The 20,530-nt window shown below is 35.3% G+C and overlaps 1 protein-coding gene across 2 annotated transcripts in view; it reads left to right on the forward strand.

Annotated features, from left to right (window-relative positions):
• LOC136031356 (cyclin-dependent kinase 14-like) overlaps nucleotides 1-20,530 on the forward strand; it is a 200,031-nt gene that overhangs the window by 25,732 nt on the left and 153,769 nt on the right. For both annotated transcript variants that reach the window (XM_065710856.1, XM_065710857.1), the window contains exon 4: nucleotides 1,831-1,955. In XM_065710856.1, the coding sequence (XP_065566928.1) occupies nucleotides 1,831-1,955 (125 nt within the window). The remainder of the gene's footprint in view (nucleotides 1-1,830; nucleotides 1,956-20,530) is intronic.

The raw sequence follows: 20,530 nt of genomic DNA on the forward strand, positions 1-20,530 counted from the left end.
TAAAAAATAAGTAAATAATTTAAATGGGATGGCTTATTGATTTTTTTTTAAGTATGATTTTTTTTTCTTCTCTCTCTTCTTATTCTTTGTTTTCCTTTTGTTTTCTTTTCCCCACTTTTTTGTTTCATTTTTTTGTTAATGTTGTTGGTATTGGTGCTCATTAATGTTTATCAGTCACTACTAACAAGTCTTTGACTTTCTAAAGTGGCTGATGTGGTTTTTTGTATAATGGTGATATGTATAATAAAAAGTGTGTCTCTCTCTCTCTCAAAAAAAAAAAAAATTGAAGTTTCAGTTTTTTCAAAATTGAGAGAAACATTGAAAAGGCATCGATTGAACCATATAAATTCTCTTTATTCAACCTTAAAAGCTCAAGTTTTTCGGATGTTAACACCCTTGTCTATGTTGAATGTGTGGATTTCCACCTATTAACTATTATTCTGTTTGTTGCCAAACCTTTGTTGACTGGATTTCATTCATAATTATAATCTGCATGCCTAATTTGCTCATTGTTCTGGTAAAGCTTTAAATTTAATCTCTTCTTCCTAAAGCAAACGCCTTTATTATGTTTGACTAATGTTTTATGTTTGTCTTGCTTTTGTAAACAGTATGTCTATATCATTAAACTGAAGTCCTTTAAATCAAACTTGTGATTTAGCCATCAATGAAAGTTATATTAGCCCCACCCTTGTTGGTTTTACGAGGGGAAATTAAATTTTGGAAAACTACCCTGAAGGTTCTTTTTACGTGGCTTGCATTAAAAGGGAAAAATTACAGTGCGTGACGATTTTTTCTGAAGAACTCTGGAATTCAGTCTTTGGTTTACTTCCGAGGTAGCGGGATAAATACCAAAGGACGCATTTGATGTTTTTTTATTTGTTGCGGTATAGGGAAATTATGTGTCATTGCTGTTCCAACCTTACAGTTTTTTTAAGCTCATTGTAATAAAAAGTTTTTGGATCTACATTTTAATCTTTTTTTTTATATAGACTTTTTTTTATGTAAGTTCAAAATGAGCTTGTTTCTTCTTCATCACGACAGTATTAAGCAGGGCTGCTAAGAACAAATCTCAAGGTCGTGAAAGATCGCCCAATTGAATAATGTTCTTTTTCTTATAGAAAATAGAAAGTTCACAAGCTGATACCAGGTTAATAAACGTCGAGTTTTATTCGGTGGCCGGGTTCAGCTCTAAATGGGTACCTGGAGAATCTAAGGAAGGTAAACAGGAAGACTATGAAAAAGCATAGGATGACTGGCCCTCAGTCCCTCATAGCACTTCATGGTATAAGGGTCATAAAACGGCGATCAGCACTGCCAGTTTTGACTGTAAAGTCTTCAACTTTACCTTTACCTAGGTTTAGCCAGGGTTCCCACTTCTCTGGTTTTTTCCTAGCCTTCTCGTAGGCAAAGTGTTCTACTTAAATGATATAGCGTTGTTAATTTTAATTTAACCAGGATGAAAAGAAAATACCTAAATCACTTTTGTTTTTTGCAATAAAAAACAAAAAAAGTCACATATTTATTCTCAATATAATCAGGCTTTACCAATAAAAACTGTGCATAATGTGAGCTTAACATTCGTGGTTGTAAATACCCTAAAGAGGCATCAACACACTACTGAAAACAAAAGTAACTGGGGGAAAAACCCCCAGTGGGGGAAAAACCTAGATAAAACAAGTATTTATGAATGTAAAGACCCAGATGAGTGTAAAGACCCTTTATTTATTATTCAGTCATAATAAAGAGCAGGACAACTGCTGTCGTCAGTTGATATTAAAGCCAAGCTCTGGTTATTTTATGTCCAAGGAGTAATCCAAATATTTATGTTAGGTTGGGAAAGATTGCATTTATCAGAAGGCGATGGCCTAGATCAGAAAAGTTCCGTCAAGAGGGCTGTCTCCGTGGCGAGTGACTCGAGGCTTCTGGATATCTCGTCAGCAAATGGCACTTACAAGGTATTCATAAACGTTTTGTTCTGTTAGTTATGTTAATCCAGCCCCCACTAGTCTAGAACTGGGAAGTCAACTTAAAAAAGTCAAATATGTCAGCCAGAGCCGTATCCAGGGGCGAAGGGTTATCTGGTTTGGACTCCCTCCCTTCCGAGTTTTTTTGGCTCGTAAAAAAGTAACAAAAATACACATAAACATATTTATGTTGCGTTTTGCAAAGTCTATTTTTAGTCTCCATGGACAGAAATAACAGCCAGAACAAAAATTACTCCCCTCCCCGGAGCAAAACCTGGATACGGCCCTTATGTCAGATTTCTATTTTTCTCAGAAACGTTTTTGAGGTACTTTCGAAAGGAATAATCTGTGCAGGCTCGTCTGCAAAGTTGTTGAGTAAAATTAGATATATGGAACATAAATTTTGGGTAAACACGGTTAAAATGAAAAATGAAATGCCAAAACACTTCACTGACCAGAATTACTACTAGCATTAATTTTAAAAAAAACCAAGTTTTTTTTAGGGAAGTAAAGAGCGAAGTTGACACTTAAAAGGGACAAAAATTATAACTTCACAGCCTATCTAATATAGGCCTATATCCAAATAACTTGTACAAATAAACCAACTAATTATGTTTCCCTATATTTCTAGGATTATAGAAAACTAGTGTTTTACTGAAAACACAAAAGTCAAGTATAAAAACACAAATATTGATTTGGGATTCAAAAATGAGTATGTAGCCTGGCCACAAAAAACCTAATCTATAAAGCTTTTTATAGTCTTATACTAGTTGTGACATCAATAACTTTCAGTATACAATTAAAATTATCTTAAAAACATAAGCGTAAAATATATATTTTTTTTAATTACAGCAAAGTCATTGAACAGCATACAGAAATATTGGATTGATTTATCAGGTAAAATTTTGGTTTTACCAGCTATAATATCAATAGTGAGTAATATACAATCTTAAATTTTAAGAAATATGCTTTAGTATTACTTGAAATTAAGATCAAATAAGACATAATATGAACTCTGGAAATCTGGTTGTTTCTATACAACATTGAATTTCAAGCTATGATACAAATTCTAAAGCTTGTCTATAATCCTATTCGAACTTGTCTACAAACTAATCATGACTTGTCCTTTGCATAATCAAAACGAGAGCCAGTCATTGAACTTGTGCAGGAGTGATGCTAAATTAAACGAAAAAAAGTAAATAATGCAGCAATCCTAAAATGGATTGTTGCTTTATCTTAAAAGGGATTGATCCTAAAATAGATTTATAATGTTTTTGTTCTGTAAAAAGTGTCCTTAATTGGGTTGCTTTTACTGTACCAAAGCTCCTTTATTATTTTGGGTTTTCAGGAAAGCGCTAGTTTTCTATAATCCTAGAAACATAGGGAAACATAATTAGTTGGATTGTTTGTACTAGTTTTATTTATATATATTAGATAGGCTGTGAAGTAATAATTTTTCTCCGTTTTAAGTTTCAACTTCGCTCTACTTCCTTCGGAAAAACTTACGTGAGAGGGGGTTACGTGAAAGGATCTTTCCATGAAGGAGGCGCTGGATCCTCCAGCATTATTTAGAAAAAACAATGAGAAATTAAATTAAAAAACAAGTTTTTTCAATTGAAAGTAAGGAGCAGCATTGAAACTTAAAACGAACAGAAACTATTACGTATATGAAGGTGTTCGTCCCCTCGTCAATACCTCGCTTCTAAAGTTTTTTTTTAGTACTTTCAAAAGAGCTATTTATTATAATTAAACCCTTTGTGATTCAGGGGGGTCATTCTTAAATAATTGGAGCAAAATTGGAACTTTAGCGTAAACAGCGAGGTATTGACGAGGAAGTAAACCCCCTTATATTCGCAATAATTTCTATTCGTTTTAAGTTTTGATGTTGCTCCTTACTTTCAGTTGAAAAAACTTGTCTCTTTTATTTAATACGACATACACTATACTCTTCCCCAAAGGCTCCTTGGCCTGTAAAAAGGAGAAATATTGTATTTTGTATTTTAGGGTCAAAACGTATAGTAGACGTGTCTAGTGCCCTCGTTTAGATAATTACCACTACCTGCTTTTTATCTTATTAATAAAATTGAATAGCCATTTGGTAGCCAGATTTGAAGAGAAAAGCAAGAAAAGTTCGTTCTTGAATTGCACATCTCGTTTCTATCTCCATCCCACTTTTATGAATGTCCTTGCTCTTGATTAGGCCTACCTGTTTATCCAGATGTCAATTTTTATTATGTTCAATATGTTATTGTAATTTATTAGTGGTGCAGCGGTTTCTGTGTTTTTAACTAGACCCCCCTGAGAGAGATAGGAGCTCTCTTCATAGGGGGTTTGTTGCTTTTTAGACAGGGCTTATTTCCTTGGAGTTAGGAAAAGATAGAAGGTCTTTTGGACTGGCTTTTATGGAACTTGATTTCTTCTTTTCTCTCAGCAAAAGATCGATGTATTTTGCTCGATAAATGTTTGTCTTGTCAATTGTCAGAAACGAATATTGAGATTAAAGCCAGCCAATAAGAGAAAAAAGAATTGCTTATTAGCTCTTCGTAGTTTTAGTATTCCTATGCTTTATGTCCTAATATTACTAGTTTTTGGTGGTGAGTATTTAAATGGTGTCATTGATTTTGAATAAAATGTTAGGCTTTAACCCCACGTGGACTAACATCTTTTACGGCTTAATAGGTCTGAAACGCGAATGGTTACTGAAGCCATTTCCCATATTAGTAATTTTCAGAATCGTCTCATCCGAATAACAAGAGTTGATCTATTAGTTTGCCAAAAATATGATAGGATAGTGGCAACAAGAAGGGATCTACTACAGATTAGGTACTTAAGTACTTAAGTACTTAGGTACTATAATACTTATACTTAGGTACTTAAGTATAATATCGACGACACTGTTGTTCTTGATCTGTTGTAAAACCGGTGTTTATGTGTGCACTCGGAGATAATTAGCTTAGCTTGAACGAGATAAACTACTAAGCAAGTATATTTTAAATATATATTTAATATCATCATCATCATCATTATTTTATTTATAACCCATCACGAAAAACTGGGCAGAAAGCCCAGAAAAAGACAGAGTAAAATCAAGACAAAAAAGGGACAACAGAAATAAAAACACACTTTGACAGCTACAAACAAGGGAGAAACAGAAATGACCAAATATGGGAAGACTTCTGGCATTCGGTAGTGAAATTACAAGAACGCTTCTCAATAACTCTGGTTGGGTTTACCAATGATATAGACTTGGTTAGGTTAGGTTTGGTATTTAATGTAGTTCGTTCTGCGCGGCCTGCTTTCCATAATTCTCTTTTGTAGTTTTCATAGTTTTGTTTCTAAAGTATTATATTTTCATCATATTTTGGTATATTTTCATTATGATTAACCTAACTTCACTTCTTGAGTGCGGTCGACATAATACGTAAGCATCGAGATTAATAACAAAAAAGCTTTTATAATGGAAGTAGAGGCTGAATATGAAACTTAAAAGAGCAAAAATTATTGCTTCGCAGTTTATGTGACATATACCGGCTATATTTGTTCAATTAAACTGACTCGTAATATTTCCCTAATTTGCAGAAATCTCGAAAACTAGCGCTTTACTGAAAACACAAAATCGATGCAGCGAAACTTAAGGAGCAGAAAATTTTATAAATACCCTACATAAAGTAAAAGACTAACTTATAAGGTTCTTAATAAAATTTTTGTATGCACTTTTAATCAGTTCTCAGCAAAGCGCTTGTTTTTCATAAATTTATAAATTTAGAGAAATATTACGCCTCAGTTTATGTCTACCAATATTTCAGATAAGAGGGCTAGGAGGGGGATATACGAGAGGGGGGCTTGTAAACCTCAGGTTTGAGATTTTTAGCCATAGAGATTCTGATGTTACGCATGTCATTCTTCCCGGCCTTTCGATTTCAGAAATGGCACCGGTAATGCGCTTTTTTTGGGCTGTATGGCGTTTAATGATGAAGTCATCAGGTCGAATTTTTTAAAAAGTAGTTAGAAACTAAAATTCGTTTTCAAATGAGTCTTTAAACAGCTCTCTACTGTGTAACAGTGTTTGGCTAGCGGCGAAGAAAAAAAAGTAATAAAGAACAAGAGCTAAGAGCTCATATGGCACTTGTGACGAGGCCGGAAGAGCTAAGAGCCAAGAGCTCATATGGTATGAGGTCTAGCAAAATTCTAAGAATAAATAGATTGATTTAAAAGGAAAATCAGAGGCATAATGCCGGTCGGGATTTAAAATAAGAGCTCTTGAGTCACGAGGTCCTTCTAAATATCAAAATTCATTAAGATCCGATCACCCACTCGTAAGTTAAAAATACCAAAATTTTCTGATTTTTATCTCCTTTCACCCCCCCCCCAGATTGTCGAATCGGGAAGAACGACTTTATCAAGTCAACTTGCGCAGCTCCCTGACATGCCTACCAATTTTCATCGTCCTAACACGTCCAGAAGCACCAAAATCGCCAAAGCACTGAACCCCACCCCCTAACTCTCCCAAAGAGAGCGGATCCAGTCCGGTTATGTCAATCGCGTATCTAAGAAATTTGCTTATTCTACCAACCAAGTTTTATCTCGAACTCTCCACTCTAAGCATTTTCCAAGATTTCCGGTTTCCCCCTCCAACTCCCCTCAATGTCAACTGATCTGGTCGGGATTTGAAATAAGAGCTCAGAGACATGGATTCCTCCTAAATATCAAATTTCGTTGAGGTCCGGTCATCCGTTCTCCCCCCCCAAACTTCCCCTAAGAGAGCGGATCCACTCCGGTTATGTCAATCACGTATCCAGGACTTGTGCTTATTTTTCCCACCAAGTTTCATCCCAATCCCTAATCTCTAAGCGTTTTCCAAAATTTAGGTTCCTTTCTAACTCCTCCTAATGTCACCAAATCCGGTCGGGATTTAATTTAAGATTTCTGAGACACGATATTCTTCCAAACATCAAATTTCATTAAGATCCGATTACTCCTTTGTAAGTTAAAAATACCTCATCTTTTCCAATTTTTCAGAATTAACCCCCCTCCCCCAAACTCCCCCAAAGAGAGTGGGTCCGTTCCGATTATGTCAATCACGTATCGGGATTTAAAAATAAGAGCTCTGAGACACAATATCCTTCCAAACATCAAATTTTATTACGATCCGATCACCCGTTCGTAAGTTAAAAACTACCTCATTTTTTCAAGTTTTTCAGATTTAACCGTCCCCGCCCTCCCCCTCCAGATGATCAAATTTCTAACTTAACAATTTCTAATTTAATCTGGCAATTGTCTTTGCAAAAATGTCTTTTTCGACAATTTCTAATTTAGTCTGGTCTGGTTCCTGATACGCCTGCCAAATTTCATTCTCATAGCTTACCTGGAAGTGCCTAAACTAGTAAAACTGGGACAGACAGACCGACAGAATTTGCGATCGTCATATGTGACTTGGTAGATATCACGTGCCATAAAAATAGAGGACCCATCTGTCCTCTACCCATGCAAAAATGTGATTTTCGTTTATGTTCAATGTGTGGACTGTAAGTTTTCTATATAGGGTTTTAGACAATAACAATTCCAATGGAATGCTTTTCGTTATCATTCCAAACTATTTTCTGGGGGTTTCAGGCTCTTTTTTAAAATTCTTTTCAAATTTGATTTACAGATAGCATTTTGCTATTTTTTAATCGAAATAATAGCTACTGTTCCTGAATTACTTGCAAATGCGAACAAATACTAGTAGAGAACCTGCAAGTGGCTCGCTCTTTACTAGGTTCCAGCTGTCTCTGCAATCATGAAATGTGTCGCCGGAATTAGGTACCGGTCGGAGATATTTCATAAACTGGAGGACATAGTTTGGAGTCACAATATCTGACATCTGGCAAAATATATGGAGGGATGGGGAAACTAGATATTAATCCCCCAACCAATAATTAGGGTTTTATTTTGCGTATGGACGCAATGGGGTACAGTGGCTCGAAAATCGGCTTAGTTTGATGATTCCGTCCGTAATATTAATTGATAATGCTGCATTCCAAATAAATTGTATTTTCATTTGAATTGGTGACGCTAATAGGGCCGGACGAGAGGGTAGAGGAGAACGAATTAAACCACTTCAGTCCAAACCGTACTGGGGCTGAGCAAGCTTTCTAGTCGAAAAGTTTTTCGTAGAAATTCCTGGTTTAAGTTTAAAGTTTCATGGAGACACAATTCATTGCCACAAAAATTTTATTTCAGCGTTTTTCAATCTTTATTCAAAGATTATAATATGTAGGAATATTGCTACCAGGTCCACATTTATTTCACCTTTGCGTTTTTGGGCAAAGCTCCACCCGAATTCCGCATTTCCCCTAGGATATCTTAGAGTTGTTATATATTTCCCTTTTTGGGTGTCCTTACAAGGTTTTCCTCCCCCTGATACAAATACTGTGACTTTCGACGTTCAAGTGCTTCTGAAAAATTAGCGCTTGCTCAAAAATGCAAAATTGACGCAGTAAAACGCGATTAAGAGCAGAGTATCCTGCATAAAATAAAACATTAATTTTATTAACCTCCATTAATTTTTATAAAATTTTTATAAAATGTTATAAGCCTCTCAATATTCTTTTTCCGGCCATGAAATTAAATTTTAATATGCAATTTTAATTCTCGCAAAACCTCAATTAAGATAAGTCGTTCAAGCTTTTTCAACCCTTGTAATTTTTTCCGGCTATCTACAGGGGTGAGATAGATGTTGTAGGTATAATAATTACCTTATCCAATGGTAACCATCTTGCCATAAAATCACTGTAATCCATGTGGGAGCAAGGACATCCAAAGCATTTTGGGATGAGAACTATCAGGTAATAATACCTTTATTTCTGGTGATTTCAATGCCCATAACCCTCTCTGGGAACAATAAGCTGGTAGCAGCAAAGCAGGAATAGGAATAGAGTACATTTTGTCTAATTTTCAAAACACTTTGATTTTCACTCCATTAAACTTTCAGACCAGGTATAATATTTCATGTAACTTTTCCTCAACTATAGATTTGCTTCTAGGTCCTTCTTGGTAAAATTAAATAAAAAAAAAAAAAATATTTTTTTTAGCTGAAAGTAAGGAGCGACATTAAAACTTAAAACGAACAGAAATTAATCCGTATATGGTATGAGTTGTCCCCTCCGCAATCCCTCGCTCTTTCCGCTAAAGCTTTTAATTGTTTTAAAAAGTAGAATTGTGGCAAAGAGTCAAACTTTAGCGTAAAGAGCGAGGGATTGCGGAGGGGACAACTCATTTCATATACGGATTTATTTCTGTTCGTTTTAAGTTTTAATGTCGCTCCTTACTTTCAGCTAAAAAAAAATATTTTTTTTTATTTAATTTCTGAACGTTTTTGAATTAATGCATGTTTGGTTTTGGCTCTCCGCACATAAATTATTAAAATGAAATTTGTATATTAATTCTTTTTTTGGCTAAATGGCTTTCTCTTAGTTTTGATCAGACGATATTGAGAAATAAGGGGTGGAGAAGGAGGCCTAGTTGCCCTCCAATTTTTCGGTTACTTAAAAAGGCAACTAGAACTTTTAATTTTTAACGAACGTTTTTATTAGTAAAAAATATACGTAACTTAAGAATTAACTTACATAACAAACTTTCATAACCTTATATTTTTATTATGTATACGAGGGGGTTTGTACCCTCGTTAATACCTCGCTCTTTACACTAAATCCTAAGTTTTGTCCCAATTCCTTAAGAATGACCCCTGAATTAGAAATGCCGTAGAATAAATAGTTGAAATTACTAAAAATACTTTAGCATAAAGAGCAAGGTATTTATCTCCTCCTAAATACCTCGCTCTTTATGCTAAAGTATTTTTAGAACCCCTAATATGCGTAATAATCTCTGTTCGTTTTAAGTTTCAACGCTACTTCTTCCTTTCATTTGAAAAAACGTTTTCATGTTTATTTTTCATTGTTTTCTTATAGTAATGCTAGAGAATCCTGCGCCCTTATCATTGAATTTTTCTTCCACCATGATAGATTCCTCCAAGGAAAGATCCTCCAACATAGCCCCCTCTCCTCAGCCCCACCCCCAAACAAAATAAAATCCCCCTGAAAACGTCTGCACACTTCCCAATAACCATTACTATATGTAAACACTGGTCAAAGTTTGTAACTTGCAGCCCCTCCCCCAGGGATTGTGTAAGTCATCCCAAAGACATAGTTATTATGGTTTTCGACTATGCTGAACAAAATGGCTATCTCAAAATTTTGATCCGTTGACTATGGGGAAAAAATGAGCGTGGGAGGGGGCCTAGATGGCCTCCAATTTTTTTGTCACTTAAAAAGGGGACTAGAACTTTTCATTTCCGTTAGAATGAGCCCTCTTGCGACATTCTAGGACCACTTGGTCGATACGATGACCCCTGGGGAAAAGAAAAAAAAAAAACAAACAAATAAACACGCACCCGTGATTTGTCTTCTGGCAAAAAATACAAAATTCCACATTTTTGTAGATAGGAGCTTGAAACTTCTACAGTAGGGTTCTCTGATACGCTGAATCTGATGGTGTCATTTTCGTTAAGATCCTACGACTTTTAGGGGGTGTTTCCCCCTATTTTCCTAAATAAGACACATTTTCTCAGGCTCGTAACTTTTGATGGGTAAGACTAAACTTGATGAAACTTATATATTTAAAATCAGCATTAAAATGCAATTCTTTTGATGTAGCTATTGATATCAAAATTCAATTTTTTAGAGTTTTGGTTACTATTGAGCCGGGTCGCTCCTTACTACAGTTCGTTACCACGAACTGTTTGATGGTGATCTAGTTCAGATGGTAAAGGTGCCATCTCTGCAATCTGATCATTCTGTAATTCTTACATCATTTCAAGATTTATACTATTCTCCCGAACCCCACATACCTACATTTAATAAATCCAAAGGCAATTGGTCCCTTTTTCGTGAGATATTGAAGGAAGTAGATTTTGTTTCTTCCAATTCTGATATTAATTCCATTGAGTCTAATTTGAAATCAAATTCCGGCCATGAAATTTAATTTTAATATGCAACTTTAATTCTCGCAAAACCTCAATTAAGATAAGTCGTTCAAGCTTTTTCAACCCTTGTAATTTTTTTTTCTGAGACTCAGATCAGACACCTATTATTACCTTAATCTTGCCAACTACATTATTTAAATAAGTTTGCCTTATTTTTACACGGATTAGCCTACTACCGAGAAATTCCATGGGTTTGTTGATTTTCTTTGTTGACACTAGCGCCCATTTTCATTCTTATAAGTTACTCATACACTTTGGCTGCACTATTTATTAATTTCATGCGTAACAATTCGAAGAAAAAAAAAACTTATCCAATTGCTTGAGAAGTAGACGTTGTAACGAACTGTAGTAAGGAGCGACCCGGCTCAATAGTAAACGAAACTCTAAAAAACGGAATTTTGATGCTAAAAGATATATCAAAAGAATCGGATTTTTATGCTGATTTTAAATATATAAGTTTCATCAAATTTAGTCTTTGTCATCAGAAGTTAAGAGCCTGAGAAAATTTGCCTTATTTTGGAAAATAGGGGGTAACACCCCCTAAAAGTCATAGAGAACCCTATAGAAAAAATTTCAAGGTCCAACCTACAAAAATGTGGAATTTCGTATTTTTTGCCAGAAGACAAATCACGGGTGCGTGTTTATTTGTTTTTTTGTTTTTTTTTTTCCCAGGGGTCATCGTATCGACCAAGTGGTCCTGGAGTGTTGCAAGAGGGCTCATTCTAGCGGAAATAAAAAGTTCTAGTGCCCTTTTTAAGTGACCAAAAAAATTGGAGGGCACCTAGGCCCCCTCCCACGCTCTTTTTTTCAAAAGTCCAAGGATCAAAATTTTGAGATAGCCATTTTGTTCCGCATAGTCGAAAACCATAATAACTATGTCTTTGGGGATGACTTACCCCCACAGTCCCTGGGGGAGGGGCTGCAAGTTACAAACTTTGACCAATGTTTACATACAGTAATAGTTACTGGGAAGTGTACCGACGTTATCAGGGTGATTTTTTTGGTTTGGGTGTGGGGTTCAGGGGAGGGGGCTATATGGTAGGATCTTTCCTTGGAGGAATATTTCATGGGGGAAGAGAAATTCAATGAAAAGGGCGCAGGACTTTCTAGCATTACTATTAAAAAAACAATGAAAATTTAAACATGAAAAAGTTTTTTCAATTGAAAGTAAGGAGAAGCATTAAAACTTAAAACGAACAGAGATTATTACGCATATGAGGGGTTCTAAAAATACTTTAGCATAAAGAGCGATGTATTTAGGAGGAGATAAATACTTCGCTCTTTATGCTAAAATTTTTTTAAGTAATTTCAACTATTTATTCTACGGCCTTTCTGATTCAGGGGTCATTCTTAAAGAATTGGGACAAAACAAGATTTAGTGTGAAGAGCAAGGTATTAACGAGGGGACCAACCCTCTCATATATATAATCAAAAATATAAGTTTGTTACGTAAGTTAATTCTTAAGTTACGCATTTTTTTTACTAATAAAAACGTTCGTTAAAAATTAAAAGATCTAGTTGCCTTTTTAATTAACCGAAAAATTGGAGGGCAACTAGGCCTCCTTCCCCACCCCTTATTTCTCAAAATCGAGTGATCAAAACTAAGAGAAAGCCATTTAGCCAAAAAAAAAGAATTAATATGCAAATTTCATTTTAATAATTTATGTACGGAGAGCCAAAATCAGACATGCATTAATTCAAAAACTTTCAGAAATTAAATAAAAAAAGCAAGTTTTTTGAAATGAAAGTAAGGAGCGACATTAAAACTTAAAACGAACAGATATTACTCCGTATATGAAAGGGGCTTTTCCTCCTCGGCACCCCGCTCCTTGCGCTAAAGTTTGATTCTTTCTCGCAACTCTACTTTTTAAAACAATATAAACTTTAGCGTAAGGAGCGGGGTGTCGAGGAGGAAAAGCCCCTTTCATATACGGAGTAATTTCTGTTCGTTTTAAGTTTTAATGTCGCTCCTTACTTTCATTTCAAAAAACTTAGTTTTTTTTATTTAATTTATAGAAAGAATTGGAGATAATTCTGTCGAGTTGCAGTCAAATGTCTGCTGTGCTTCCGTCAAAATCTAAAGGTACTAGAATTACCAAATTATGTCTAGAAAAGACTTCGGAGACTTTTTGTTTTTAGTAAATATATACTAAATGTTCAGCAGTTTCTAACGAAAAGCTTCTTTTTCTAAGAATTTTTTCCCTAGAGAAGTTGAGAGCAGCTGTTATGTGGGGTATCTCAAAATCATGCCAAGAAAAGTTTATTAATAAATGACTTAGCTGTTTTCCCTAAAGTGACTACAAAACTGACTTATTTTTTCTTTAGCAAAAAAGAGTGATGCTGGGTTTCGTGACTATAAAGTATAAATATAGGTGGATTTTGTAATATCTCACTAATTCGCATAACTGATGCAAATAGTCATACGTTAACTGCAGTAATTGGTGCAAGGAATACTCAAATGGAATTCTAATCATGGCTGGGGGGAGGAAGGGTAAAATATCAGTTTTATAAATGCAAACCTGGAACGTTTTTTTTTCAAACTAATGCCCTTAAAATGTTCTACAATGATTATTAAACTACTGAAAGTTTTAACGAATAATGAGTAAGATATAAAAAACATAAGTGTTAATGCCTTAATACTCGTTATATTGGCTATTTGCTGTCATTTCTCCCATTTTGGTGATCAATTTGCAGATGTTAATACGCTCAAGTTGCTAGTTAACTGTATTCACACAAAAGAATGGCAAATACCACACTGCCTTTCTATAATAAACATCCAATTACAGGTAGAAACAATAGGGAAACATTTTCCAAAGACAGTGGAATTCCAAACTCTAAATGAATATTTCGGCCCTACCAGGACTCTGGTTTAACTTTGGTGAAATCATGATGCTAAGGCTGTTTTAAAAGCTATTTTTTTCTTCAGTTTTTAAAGTTCCTATTTTAATGTAAGTCTGTCTTTTATATTTTCGTTTGTGTTGTGCCGAGGAAATCCCTTTAGTTTATACTTGTAATTGGTTGTTTATTCACACAAATATAATAAAAAGATTAATACGATGTTAATTTCCGATCGTTCAGTAAGCTAATTCGCTCTCACTTGGAACGGAAAATTTGATATTTATTAAGTAGTATTAACGTCAGTCGCACTGGGAAATTACTCTGGTTATGTAAAGTTTGGCAAAACCTGCTGAGATGCTGCTTCAGCTTAGCAGTCTTCGATAACATTGACGAGGGGGTTTGCCCCCACCTGAATACCTTGCTCTTCACGGTAAATTTTGACTTTTGTTCTAATTATTTAAGAATAACTCCTGAAACACAGGGCCCGTTTAATTAAACAAAAAGCTTTAGCGTAAAGAGCAAGATATTGGGGAGGGGGCGACCCCCTCATATAATTAATAATGTATGTTCGTTTTAATTTTTAATGTTGCTCCTTACTTTCAGTTGAAAAAAATTGTTTTTTATCCCGTTTTTCAAATAGTTCCGGGGAATTCGGCTCCCCCTCCATGGTAAAGTCCCTCCCCCCTTATAAAATTCCTCTATGGAAAGATCCTCACACATACAGACCCCTAACCCCCGAAAAGAATCTGTATACCTCACACTAACCAATACTATATGTAAAAAGTGGATATAGTTCAAAGCTTGCAGCCCTTCTTCTGGTGATTGTGGGGGGTAAAGTCATCTCAAAATTTTTATCGTGCGATTTTGGTGAAAAGAGGGGCATTGGAAGGGAGCTAGCTGCTCTCCAAGTATGTTTGGTCGCTTAAGAAGGGTACTAGATATCTTTATTTTCGATCAAATGAGTCCTATCCCGATATTCTAGGATCACTAGTTCGATAAGACCTTCCCTGGGAAACATATTAGAGGCAATGATATAGCATTGACTGTAGTAAAGGCCATAAGGCTGCAATGTTTTATTATTATTTATTTATTTTTCCCAGAGGCACTTCATATGGAAGAGGTGGTCGTTTAAACTTCGGAGTGGGCTCGTTCGATTGGAATCGTAATTTTAGCGCACTTTTTAAGAGTCAAAAGTGATCAGAAGGCATCTACATCCCCACCCCCGCCTCACACCCCGTTTTCCAAAAATGCATCCGATCAAAATTTTGAGACAGCCATTTTGTTCGAAATAGTCCGATGATCAGATAACAAACACTTCGGTGTCAACATTACCCTACAGAGTCCTGGGAAGGGTTGTAACTTATACCACGGGGGCATATAAGGTTTTTATGGAAGAGGAAGTTGTATAAACTTCGGTGGGGACTCAAATGATTTGAAATTGAAAGATCTAGTTCTAGGAGATAGTCAAAATTTTTTGTTCAAAATAAACCAAATAAAATGAAAATAAAATTACAATGAGATTCAATCTTAAACTGATGAGCTTTTAAAAATTATTATCACTGTATATAAAATATTCAGTTTGATTTTATTTGTTCTTTCGTGGACTGCTCATGACACATATAGTTTTCAGTAAAGCGCCAATAACACATTAGGATTTAGACTCTGTAGTGAGAGAAGGAGGCAATATCTAAATTTTGTTCGTGGTGATTTTTGTTCGTTTTAAGCTTAATTTGCATACTCCATTTAAGTTTCACTCGTTTTATGATTTACTTATTCATTTATATTAGTACCTTTTGTATGTTTGTTTGCTATGATTGTTTATTTAATTTTTGTTCGTTTTGGGTTTCATTTATACTTCAATAGTAAAAGATTGTTGTTGGTTTTAAGCTTGATTTGCATATTCAAGCTTTATGATGGGTATCGCGTTAATTCGTTCACATTTACGGAAACAACATATCTGAAACAGTTATAAAGTTTCTCAGAATATGTTAAAAAAAAAAAGATAAGCTACATAAATAAAAATTATTGGAATCAGCTTAAATATTGATTACTGAAAATATCTGAATGTCTCTTTCCCCTACATCAAATCTGCTTTTTAATTTATCAGCAAAAAATTGTCCATTAACTGATGGTCTATCCAGTTATTTACCCCTGCTATGTAATAGTCTACTAATATTCCGAATTAACCTACCACACTGACATAAATAGCACCTTCAGAGAAATTCAGCCTATTAAACCAAAAGTTTCTTGTAGTTATTCCATATCCCTACGCCTGTCTATTCAAACCCCTCCAAGATCCAAACGGCTAAACCTAAAGCCAGAATTTGTAAATCTATGAAAAACCACCCTTCCATCCTAGCTGAAGGTAAGAACCCATCGAAAATATAAAAAACTGCTAGAGAAAATGGGAAAACCATGATTATGGACTCCAAAACCAAAATTCCATGAGAATCACGGTTGAAATTCGAGACTCATCGGTTTAGTTTCTGAAACTGGTGGTCCCGGCACCATTTTGCTGGTAGAATGTTATGTTACACTCTAAATAACCAAGAAATTGGAGGACCACGTTCTCCATTCTAAGTGCGAAAACCGCATTTACAACTTCATCTTGTTTATACTTTATTCTGTTGCGATTGTGATGGTGGCACTACTAGACGAACATGGGCAGGACAACTGAAAAGGTTCTGGAATATCAAACATTCAAGATACGTCAATAATAAGGCCAATAATCTTAAAAACATGTATCTCGAAGTGCATTTTGCAGAGAAAGTCAGATGGAAGGTTTTAGCTTCCATCGATGGTTTCATGCCTGTACGATTTAACAGATACAGTTCAAAGAGGAGGTATAGAATGAAAAACATTAGCTGCGTTCGTTTTTGTCATCCGTCGTTCTTAGTTCTAATAAGATATCCTCGGTCTTACTCTTATAATGCGTTTCATTTCGTTGTTCTAAAAACGTTGTTTTAACTAAATAACCCTTATAAGCCTTGGCAAGATTGAATTTTAACCACAAATATAATTTCAATCAGCCAGATAGAATTTCAACCACAACGAAAATAAAAAGGATACTTCTGGATGTAGCATGACACGGATTAGAGTTGCTAGGGGAGGAAAGTGAGTCTGATGATGAAGTCCCGTCCACGGAACCTTTAAAGTTAAACAAATCAATGCACTGTCTGGTAGTTGGTTCTTGCGTGGTTTTTGATCTTGGCGCTCAAAAGTAAAATTAAAGTAGTGAAACGGGTATGACGCTCAGTTCCTCATTCTAAAGAACGACGAACTAAGAACGGCACTTCAAGGAACGGCTTATAAGCCCAAATTAAAACCGAGATTTTACAAACAAACGGGTCAATTATAAAACCCAGGACTGGATTGTGATAGAACAGCAAAAACGAACGGAGCAATTGCATCATTGTGCAGTGGACATTGTCCGTCACGCGCCAACCCAAAATCAATCCGATCTTTCATCCCTTAGTGCTATGACTATCTAACTTAGTTCTGCCCTAGGAATGATGTATGGACGAATGGATGATAGTCCTATCTATCAACAAGTGAAACGACATCATTTTTTATACAATCCTAAAAAAGCTTAAGCCAGATTTACCTCTCGTCCGGCGGACCATCTGTCTTGGCGCTTTCTATAATTCACCATTGCTTGATAACCGCGGCTACTTGATTTAATTCAGTCATGACGGTCATGATATGAGCTTGGCTGGCTGTTAGTCGATGCCAGTTCCAGTTTGTGTCGACAAACAGTGTGTCGACTATTATCAGTATTTTTTCTATACAAGCTACTGGCACGTAAACAGATATTTGCTTCAGCCCCGGGTTAGGGGCTAGGAACTTCGAAAGAAACATCAAAAATATGCGAATTTCACGGAAATATAAGAGCACATCAAGAACATCCTAAGTATATTGATACATTTAGGGGGAGGCTGGTCCAGTAGCCCCCTACATATGTGTCTGACCTTCTACTAGCTCACTGTCTAATCCTGTGCATTCGCCTAATCTCAGAGGCACGGCTAAGTTCGTTGAATCAATGCTTATATGGTTGTAGAAAAATCATTACGAAAGTTCTTTTTTGTGCGTGAAATTTTATAGATTGGATGCACACCCTTTCGAGAGAATTGCCGACTGTCTGTCTAGTGATGGACAATGTGTATATCTTTGATCCTCTAGTGTACACCAAATATTCTAGTACGCAACCCTGTATTTCTTTTAATAACCAGGTATTAATTCATGTGACATTTTGAATGGAGCTTTTCGCATTATGAGAAGTGCTGACAGAGGTATTTACAAAAGAAGGATTTCCTAGGGGGAAGGTTTGTAGGAACTTTGTCATGTGTCTGTTAATGATAATCACATTGCTCCATATATTGATTGAATATTACTAAACTAGTTATAATTAGCCAAGGAAGGAGAAAAAACCGTTTCTTGGAAAAACAGTCTCATTTAAAACCAAAATTAAGCGTACGTTTCTTGTACGATTTTCTAATGATAGAAAATAATTCCCCCAGGTTTCCATGGAAAGACGTTCTTGTAAAGGAGTTTAAGTCTTTTTTCTAGAATGAAGGCTGCTATTTAATGTTAGTTGGAAATAAATGGGAGACATTTAAGATTTATTTAGGCGATTGCATATGTCTGTTATTTTAAAAACTTTTGCGTATATTGAGTAAGTGCAGCATTTTGTTATACATAGTGACGCAGACTTTTATCTGATGGAGAATCAAACATATTTTTTCCGATTTAGGCTAGTGAGACAGATTTTCCACAAGCTTTGGCTAAGAACTTGGAACCACACTGATTCGCTTCTACTGTTAATAGAAAGAACAGGTTAATTAAGGTGGATATTCACTCCAAATTTTTCTGCAAATGAGCATTTTGAAAGATTTACCCCATTAATTGTCCCCATCAATTGTTGTTTTAGTAGGCGGGAATCTTTTTAATTTCTTATTCCTTTTCTTTTCTGTTCTCAAAGCGAATCAACACAAATATCTCCGTTTGGGTATATAGTATCTTTTTGGGTGAAAATTATATATTCTCAGGATGTATTCTCAGGATAAATTCTCAATGATACATTCTCAGGATATAGTTGTAAGCATAGGCCTGTCTAGTTTTATGAGAACAAGTTTCGATCAGCCTCTGATACATGAAAAAAAAAGAAAATTTTTATTTGTCAACTGAAAGCAAGGAGCAATATTAAAGCTTAAAATAGATATTAAAACTTAAAACGGACAGAAATTACTCCGTATATGAAATGGGTTGTCCCCTCCGCAATCCCTTGCTCTTTACACTAAAGTTTTTAATTGTTTTAAAAAGTAGAATTGTGACAAAGAATCAAACTTTAGCGTAAAGAGCAAGGGATTGCGGAGGGGACAACCCATTTCATATACGGAGTAATTTCTGTCCGTTTTAAGTTTTAATATCGCTCCTTAATTTCAGTTTAAAAAACTAGTTTTTTTTATTTAATTTCTGAACTTTTTTGAATTAATGCATTTTTGATTTTGGCTCTCCGCACATTAATTAGTAAAATGAAATTTGCATATTAATTTTTTTTGGCTAAACGGCTTTTTCTTAGTTTTGATCAGACGACTTTGAGAAATAAGAGGTGGGTAAGGAGGCCTAGTTGCCCTCAAATTTTTCGGTTACTTAAAAAGGCAACTAGAACTTTTAATTTTTAACGAAAGTTTTTATTAGTAAAAAATATACGTAACTTAAGAATTAACTTGCTTAACAAACTTTTATGCTCTTATATTTTTTATTATGTATATGAGGGGGTTTGTCCCCTCGCTAATACCTCGCCTTTTACACTAAATCTCAAGTTTTGTCCTAATTCTTTAAGAATGACCCCTGAATCAGAAAGGCCGTGGAATAAGTAGTTGAAATTACTAAAAACACTTAGCATAAAGAGCAAGGTATTTATCTCCTCCTAAATACCTCGCTCTTTATGCTAAAGTATTTTTAGAACCCCTCATATGCGTAATAATCTCTGTTAGTTTTAAGTTTTAATGCTATTCTTTACTTTCAGTTGAAAAACTTTTTCGTGTTTATATTTTCATTGTTTTTTTTATAGTAATGCTAGAAAATCCCGCGCCCTTTTCATTGAATTTCTCTTCCTCCATGACATTTTCCTCCAAGAGAAGATCCTCCCACATAGCCTCCTCCCCTGAAAACGTCTGTACACTTCCCAATAACCATTACTGTATATAAACACTGGACAAAGCTTGTAACTTGCAGCCCCTCCCCCACGGACTGTGGGGGAGTGAGTCATTCCAAAGACATAGTTAATATGGTTTTCGACTATGCGGAACAAAATGGCTATCTCAAAATTTGGATCCGTTGACTTTGGGAAAAAATGAGCGCGGGAGGGGGTCTAGGTGCCCTCCAATTTTTTTGGTCACTTAAAAAGGGCACTAGAACTTTTCATTTCCGTTAGAATGAGCCCTCTTGCGAGATTCTAGGACCACTTGGTTGATACGATGACCCCTGGGAAAAAAAAAAACAAAAAAAAAAAACAAAAAAACAAATAAACACGCACCCGTGATCTGTCTTCTGGCAAAAAATAAGAAATTCCACATTTTTGTAGATAGGAGCTTGAAATTTTTGCTGTAGGGTTCTCTTATATGCTGAACACGATGGTGTGATTTTCGTGAAGATTCTATGACTTTTAGGGGGTGTTTCCCCCTATTTTCCAAAATAAGGCAAA

This window comes from Artemia franciscana, chromosome 9 (genome assembly GCF_032884065.1).
Source record: "Artemia franciscana chromosome 9, ASM3288406v1, whole genome shotgun sequence".
NCBI lineage: Eukaryota > Metazoa > Arthropoda > Branchiopoda > Anostraca > Artemiidae > Artemia > Artemia franciscana.